Raw genomic sequence first — 7,768 nt, 5'->3', positions numbered from 1 at the left:
ACGGTATGCACTCACTGATAAGTGGTTATTAGCCCAGAAGTTTGGAATACAGGAAGAACAACCCACTTAGCTTTCTAGGCCTCTCTCACCACAGTACAGTAGCAGGGGTCCCAGGAACGATACACTTTAGTGTGACACTTGGTCCATGCAGATGGTACTGATAGAAATTTTACTCGATTTTACTCATTACCTCCACCCTGAGCAACTCCTGCAGAAGCAGAGTGATCACACTGCAGATGAGGTGACACCAAGGCTTTCTCTTCTGAGACAGGGGTCTCCTGTATATGCAGGGCTGGCCTCAGACTCCTCTTGCGCCTTTCCAACTCTGCATTACTGGCTTTGGCACCTATTCTGGTGCCAGAGCATTTCTCCTTTGTAAAGGCATTTCTTGCTTTAGAAAACTCATCCTGGGGTCTGGGGAGATAGGTGTGAGGATAAGGTACGTTTGTGATAAGTATGAAGACTTGAGTTTGGATCCCCAGAACCCAGATGCAGAAACACACATCAGCAACGCTGATGGTCCTACAATAATGAGATGAGAGGCAGACAGGAGGATCCTCGGAAACTCACAGGACCGGCCAGCCTGGTGTGTGCAGCATTCAATAAGAACCAGTGTCTAAGGCTAGAAAGTGAAGATCAACATCTGAGGTTATCCTCTGACCTCCACACATGCACCATCACACACATGAATACACACGCACACACATATATACACACACAATTGTACTCTGACCTCCGCACATGCACTGTCACATACACAAATACACATACACACAAAAGACTTTTTAATTCATCCTGGTTGAAAAAAGCTATAAAAAAATGAGACTTGAGAAGCTAAATCAAATGAGATTTTGATTATATATTCTATGTTGTTGAGAAGTCTTTACTTTTAGCTGATCTCACTGTTTGATGTTGAAGGTAATTATGTAGCAGTGGATTCTGGCTTTTTGTCTATGATTCAGTACAGTCAAAACCATGGTGACAAACTATCCCCCGGGACTTTCCATGGAAGGTCTAAGGCTATTCATCCTGCGGGATTGGAGGAAGGGAAAGAAAACCAACCAGGAATCAAAAAAGTTAGGAAAGGAGGTCATGAATTAGTTACAACACAGCAAGAAGATGCAAATGCAAAGTTATAAAAACCTGAGTTCCTCCCAGCCACCTCCACTACATGGGAAGATTCCCTTTGGTCGCATGTACCTCAGCGCCACTTCTGTCTCATTCGTAAAACTCGGGCCTCTCTTAATACTGAACTCCACCCTAGCTATCTGATTCTTTACCAGGACGTGTCAGCTCAAGAACAAGAAAATCCTAATGAACTGTGAAGTTGTTCAATCCAGATTAGAAAGAGACCATGTGGGACCTACAGGTAGTCCCAAGAGAATATTCTTTTGGCCTCTGTTTTCCCACTGGTCACAGCTAGATGACTTGCCTTTCATTCCAGGGGCTTTTAGAGAAAAAAAAAATAAACAAACCAACCAGTTCTTTCTCATTGTGCTCAATAGGGGGAAATACTTAAACCTAACTCCTCTGAGGGCCACCCCTTTTCAGGGCAGAGCTGAGGCCGGAGCCTGCTAAAAGGAGGCTTTACTGGGCCAGGTATGGCAGCACACACCTGTCATCCTGGCACCTGGAAAGCAGCAGCAGAAGAATTCAGAGTTCCAGGGTATCTTTGGGTATGTATCGAGTTCAAAGCCAGCCTTAACTACATGAGGCACTGTTTCAATAAACGAGGAAAAAAATGAGAAGGTGGTTGGCTGGTTTAGGTGGTAGGTAGGTAACGTGTTAACCCACAAAATGATACAGCCAGCTTCTCCAGGGAACATCAAAAGAATCTACAAACAATTAGAGTTCAGTTGTGTCACTCTGCCTTAAAACTGCCAGGACGCTTCTCATCGTACTGAAATTCGAATTCAGCCCTGACCCGCAAGCCCTCTCCCAGCCCTCCCATCGCCTCCCTCCCTCCCTCTGCTGCAAGGTCCAGCCATGTGGCTGAGTCTGAGGGTGAAGATGGCTTTACCAGAGACTCCCATCAGCGCAGGGCCAGATCCTGCTGTCCTTGACAGCCACCCGTTTGTCATCATGTCACCGTCACCTCAACCCACATGCATCTCTTCCAGGAACCTTCTAGGACAGTGACTAAATTCCGTGACTCACTCCTGGTTTGAAGTGCCCTGACCTTCAGTGGTCCCAGTAACATGGATGCGGATTGCTGTGCCCTTGTATACACCCCAACTGAAGCACTTACAGAATTGCTCCCCAGTTGCTTGTTTCCTCCATCGGACTTAGAAGGACCGTGTGTTGGGTCTGTCCCACCCACTGCTCCTTCTGCAGCACCTTGCAGAGCCTGGAGCATAGTCTGTCCTACTGCTGTGTGAATGAAAGGCTTCAATCCCCTCTGCCCGGCCTCCATCCTGCATCCTAGTGTGTGGGACCGCCACATTTTCATTTCCTGGATGGCATTGAACCTCTGTACGTGCCATTCTTCTCCCTGACCTCTTCTGTCCTGTGACATTCCAGTCCCAGACATATGATGGTTCCTGGTCAGTGTTTGCAGGGTCATTGATTAGCTTTGCATCAGAAGCACGAGCTATGGCTGGACAGTTCATTCTGTAGCTTAGTATGGGCCCTGAATTCCACAGTTTTCCAGTTTTGAAAAAACAAAAAATATGCAGTGCATACCAGAGGGGCTTCTAGAGCAGTGGTTCTCAACCTATAGGCCACGACCCCTTTATCAGAAGACCCTTTCACAGGGGTCACCTAAAACATACATTTATATTATGATTCATAACAGCAGCACAATCACAATTATGAAACAGCAGCAAGTGCCGCCTCCTCCCGCACCTGAACCCTGTACACTTGTGTTATCACAGCAGTGTGGGGCTTTATTTTTAAGAAAATAATATTTATATTTTGTTCTGCATCTGTGATCTGCCCCAAGTGTAGCCTAAAGCAAAAGCAAATACAGTTTGCAGCACACTTACACAAACACCACTCCTGTCTATCAGGAGATACTGGGGGCTTTTGATTTTAAAATTACGCATTAGTTACTTCAGGGGCTTTTTTTTTCCCTTAAGTTTAGCTTTCAGAGTAATATATAGTTGATATAGAAAATATAATGATTATATACATAAAGGTTTGTTGTTTTTTTTTTTAAGTGAGGGTAAGGTAGAAAATGTATGTTAAAAAAAAAACTTGAAAATTTACTATGGGAAGCGTTTGTTAAAAATATCTCATAGTTCGGGTCAAAAAGAATGTATTTCTATCATTAAAAGAGATAAACTTCCAGGCTTACATAGGAAGACCCAAACTCCCAAACTCAAGAGAGAGTCTAATATGTCTCCTACTTCTCACATCTCTGAACACCTAACTTAAAAAGAAAAAAAATTAATACAGGGAGACAGGGTTTCCTGTAGCCCAGATTGGCCTCCGTCTAGGCATGTAGCTGGGGATGGCCTTCAACTCCTGACCTTCCTGCCTCCACCTCCCAGGCACTAGGATGCTAGACAAGCACTCCATCACCTGAGCAATATCCCCAGCTCCTGAACCTTCAGCTTTTATTGTCGGATTATTGATCACTTGTTATATAACCAATACTGTGCTCATTGTTTGGGTAGTGTAGCGAAAAATGCAGTCCAATATATAAAGGAAGGTTGTATCTACTTTAGGGAGGTTAGATTCCAGTGAGAGGTAGATATTCATCAGTCATGGAGTATAAAACACAGACTGAGCTCAAATTCTGAAAGGGAAATGAATACGATTCTTAAAGGATACTTAATGGCATGGGGGTAGGAGGGGGGGAAGTTAAGGGGCTCCCAGAAGTTTCCTTCAGGGGGTGGTGTTGTAATTGACAGCTAGAGAAAGGAAACTAAGTAGAGGAGAAAGGTGGGTTCAAGAGCATGCTGGAGAAGAGATCAAAGGCTCTGTGGTGGACACATGGCGGCCACCGAGCCTGGGACACGTGTTAAGGACCACTGCAGTGTGGGGTTCAGAGGCCAGGAAAGGACCTTGTCCAGTGGAGAGCCTGGTAGGCTCCTGATAGATGCTTTGAGATACTGATCGGAGGAGAGAGAAGCCAGCCGTCAGCCCAGGCTCCACAATGGAAGCTTGTTCTGTCCTTCACACAGGCCTTTGTCTGTGCCCACTGGCTGCTTCTATCTGTGGCAATGATCTCAGCTAATGAACAGCAAGCAAGTATCTCCCACACAAGGTGTGTAGCCACCTCATTATGCAAATGGTGTTGAGTTCCTCCTCCAGGACCTTCCTACTTCTGTCAGAAGGCTGCTCCGGACTTGCCTTCTCAACCTCCCTGGCCAAACAGCACTGCAAAGAAGAAAGCAGGCAAGCAGGAGACCCACATCCAAGATTCCCTAGGCCTCTAGTGCACAAGCTTTGGGCAGAGAGGGCTTCAGAGTGGGAAGAGGAAATGCCCTCTTCTCCCCACAAAGAGTCAAAATTCCCCCATGTAAAAGAAACCAGTTTTCTGCATTGTTCATCTAGAGCCTTCTCTACCTTTCTCTGAGTTCTCCGGTAGCTCCTGAGATCAGTTTATCCACAGGAATGGAGTAGCACGTGATAGTTCAGGCAGTGGACAGCCTTCTAGCAACATCCTTAAGGGCAAAAGAATGTTTCGTAAGAAAGACAAGACTGTGTGACTGTTTGACTGGGTTATGACTAGGTGATGTGTGCTTGCAATAACCTAAACATCTCCTTCTACTAAGAATTCAGTCTACACTTAGCCTATGCCATTGGGCCCACATGATATCATTGCTCCCCACATGATGTCATTGCTCCCCACCATTTAGGACCTCATGCAGTGTGTGCTGTGAGCCCCTTTGTGGCTCTACTCCATCTTGTTGGCCACCCACAGCCTTTGCACTGGAATATGCTTACTTGTGTCTATGTGGCTAACTTCCACCAGGTCTATCCTGTGCTCAGCTTTTGCTCCTTCCTGGGGATTTTTCCAAGTGACCCAAATTAACTCTCGCCTCCTTCTCTGTCCCTCTCATGAGTGATCACTATCTGAAATTTTCTTTGTGTTCACAAATCTTTATAGGGATTTAAATGGCATGAGAGCGAAGATCTAGTCTAACTTGTTCAACGTCATATTTGCATAGCCTAGAACTGTGCCTGGTATTTTATAAATATCTGTTGGGTGAATGGATGGATGGATGACAGTTTTCTCATGCTCAGATAACTATCATGTAGACAGATGGCTTCGTTTACTCATGTGAGGTAATAAGCATTTACCTACTTAAGTGATTATTGATAAATTAACGTCTGTTTAATCCTAAGTGATGGCTGGGAGTAAGAAAAAAAACAGAAATGCTTCTTCATCGTAGCCCTGAAAAGGAGTAATAGTGTTAGAGTAGCCAGTAAGGAAAGAGTCTAGAGACGCAGAGCAACAGATGGGAGCAGATGAGATAAACAGAGAGGAAAATCAACATTCAAGGGACAGTCAGAAGTACCACCTGCAGGGATGCCGAAAGGGGATACAGAAGGATGTGAACTGATCTACACAGAAGGTATTTCAGGATTCCCCTCTTACTGCTGCTCTTCCAGATGCTCAGGGTGGGAGGGCTCCATCCAGATGGTGTGAGAGGCAGCCCAAGAGCCCCTGGGTTTTCTCTGCTTCTGTATCCCCTAAGAGTTAAGTTTGACTGAATCCTGGATCTCATCTCGTGTGGCACCCACAAAAGAAAGGAGAGGGAGACACACAGTAGAGGGATCCTCTCCAGCTGCTCCCCCTGCATGGTCCTGAAATCAACAATCAGAGGCTGGTCCCTAATTAAGTCTGTTAGCCATGTCTTCCCTTTAGCCCTAAGTAACTGTGCCCTCCTATCTCTGTGGTACAGGCTTCCTTTTATCTGTACAGGTGCAAACTTGTGTAACTTGTGTCCATCGAAACCTACGTTCTAGGTTCTCTTCTCTTGCTGGCTGATGTCTAATGTAATGAAAACTAATCCGGGGGCACAGATGTTTGCTCAGAGCCATTCTGGATAACAGATAGCAGGATTACCAAAATACACGCATATGCACATGCATACACACAGCAATGATCCTCAGACGTCAGTCCTCAAGAGCAGTCCACCTTATTTCTGAGATAAGGTAGCTCACTGAGTGGGCTAGGCTAGCTGGCCAGGGAGTCCCAGGAATCTGTCTTGCCTTGCCAGTGCCGGGATTATATGCACAAACTACCACACTTGTCTTTTTACATACGTGCTGAGGCTCAAACTCTGGGCTAGCAGCTTGCCAACTGAGATATCTTCCCCACCCACCCTCAACACATCTTAGCTATCTTCTTTATTCCTGCAGACCTCATCACCAACCAACCAGAGTGTGATAGCCCTCAGCATTGTCTGGTTCCTCCACCTTCATTCATCTTAAGCCTTCAGCAAAATCCTTATACGGTGATGGTAAAAATGGTTTGGGCTCTCATACGCCAAGAGGCTGTGGTTTCTCTCTGTCCATTGAGCCAGATTCCGATCCCATCATCATTTTGATGATAATTAGACTCAAAGGAACCAGTAAGTTACCAGGGTCACACTGCTAATAAGAATACTCAGAAATTGAACAATAGAGCCAGCAGAACTAGGGTCAATATTTTAGGAATGAATTCTAATTTAATGTGATAACCATTTTCTCTTCCTCTTCTCCTGTCTCTGCAGTCTCAGGAGGAAGTCTGTGACCTGCTCCATGCTGCACCCTTCCAAAACATCCTGCCCCGAGTCTACATCAAAGGTGAGAAACCACCAGCAGCAGTGATAGCCTTCTTTGATTTGAATTAATACTCAACTTAAAAAAAATATTGATTTAGGTATGGACACGTGTGTGCCGTGGGATGCACATGGAGGTCAGGGGACAACCCAAGTTTTATCTTCAGCTTTCAGTTTGTTTGAGACAGGGTCTCTTTGTGGATTGCCATTGTGTGCCATTGTGCCAGGGTCTCTGGTTGGCCTGCAAACTTCTAGGAAGTTTCCTGTCTCCAGCTCCCATCGGTACCACACGAGAGCCAGGTTTGCAGATGTGTACTACTTTGTCCAGCTTTTATATGCTTCTGGAGATCTAAACTCAGATCTTCCCACATCCCCCACACTAGGCTCACTCCCCAATCCCCGTCAACCCATACAGCAGTCATCCAGGAAGGAGCGGAATGTTTTGGATGCCTGTGGAACCATTACAGAATTGGAAATGGCACTCCAATTGGCTACCTTTATCTGATCCCTTTGCTTAGTTTTTGAGATAATGTCTGTCACTAAACCTGGAGCTCACTGTATTGGTGAGACCAGCTGCCAGCAAGCCCCTGAGATCTGTCCGTCCCCTCCTCTCTCCAAGCCTTGCTCCTTCGAGCCTAGCCTTACCGTGTCGCTCAGTCTAGCCTTGAACTTCTTGAGTGACAGGGAACTCACCATTTCGATACACAGATGGGTCTGTTATTGATCCAAGATCATGGGAGGATGAATTCCCGTCATGGTCTCCAGAATCAAGGAGAAACACTCTATCCAGGTTTGGGGACATAGTAACTGCATCAGGTCCTCTGAGAAGTCACCACCACCACCACCACCACCACACACTCACTTTCTGTTCCTTTGCCCCATCCACAGAGGGGGAACGCCTGGAAGTCCGGATGAAGCGCCTCGAGGCCAAGTACGCACCACTTCACCTGGTCCCCCTGATAGAGCGGCTGGGGACACCTCAGGTACAAACCCTGTATCATGGACCCAAAGGATCCCAAGAATGGAGAGTTTGGGGTCCAACCTCATCATTT

At 46.0% G+C, this 7,768-nt stretch overlaps 1 protein-coding gene across 2 annotated transcripts in view; it reads left to right on the top strand.

The window, feature by feature from the left end:
- The window catches only part of Cyfip2 (cytoplasmic FMR1 interacting protein 2), a 129,057-nt gene that overhangs the window by 106,663 nt on the left and 14,626 nt on the right, over window positions 1-7,768 (top strand). For both annotated transcript variants that reach the window (XM_031354271.1, XM_031354270.1), the window contains exons 27-28: window positions 6,669-6,741; window positions 7,605-7,699. In XM_031354271.1, the coding sequence (XP_031210131.1) occupies window positions 6,669-6,741; window positions 7,605-7,699 (168 nt within the window). The remainder of the gene's footprint in view (window positions 1-6,668; window positions 6,742-7,604; window positions 7,700-7,768) is intronic.

Source organism: Mastomys coucha, unplaced genomic scaffold (assembly GCF_008632895.1).
Source record: "Mastomys coucha isolate ucsf_1 unplaced genomic scaffold, UCSF_Mcou_1 pScaffold5, whole genome shotgun sequence".
In the NCBI taxonomy this organism is placed as follows: Eukaryota; Metazoa; Chordata; class Mammalia; order Rodentia; family Muridae; genus Mastomys; species Mastomys coucha.
The sequence above is the reverse complement of the archived record's forward strand: the minus strand, read 5'-3'. Positions and strand labels throughout refer to the sequence as shown.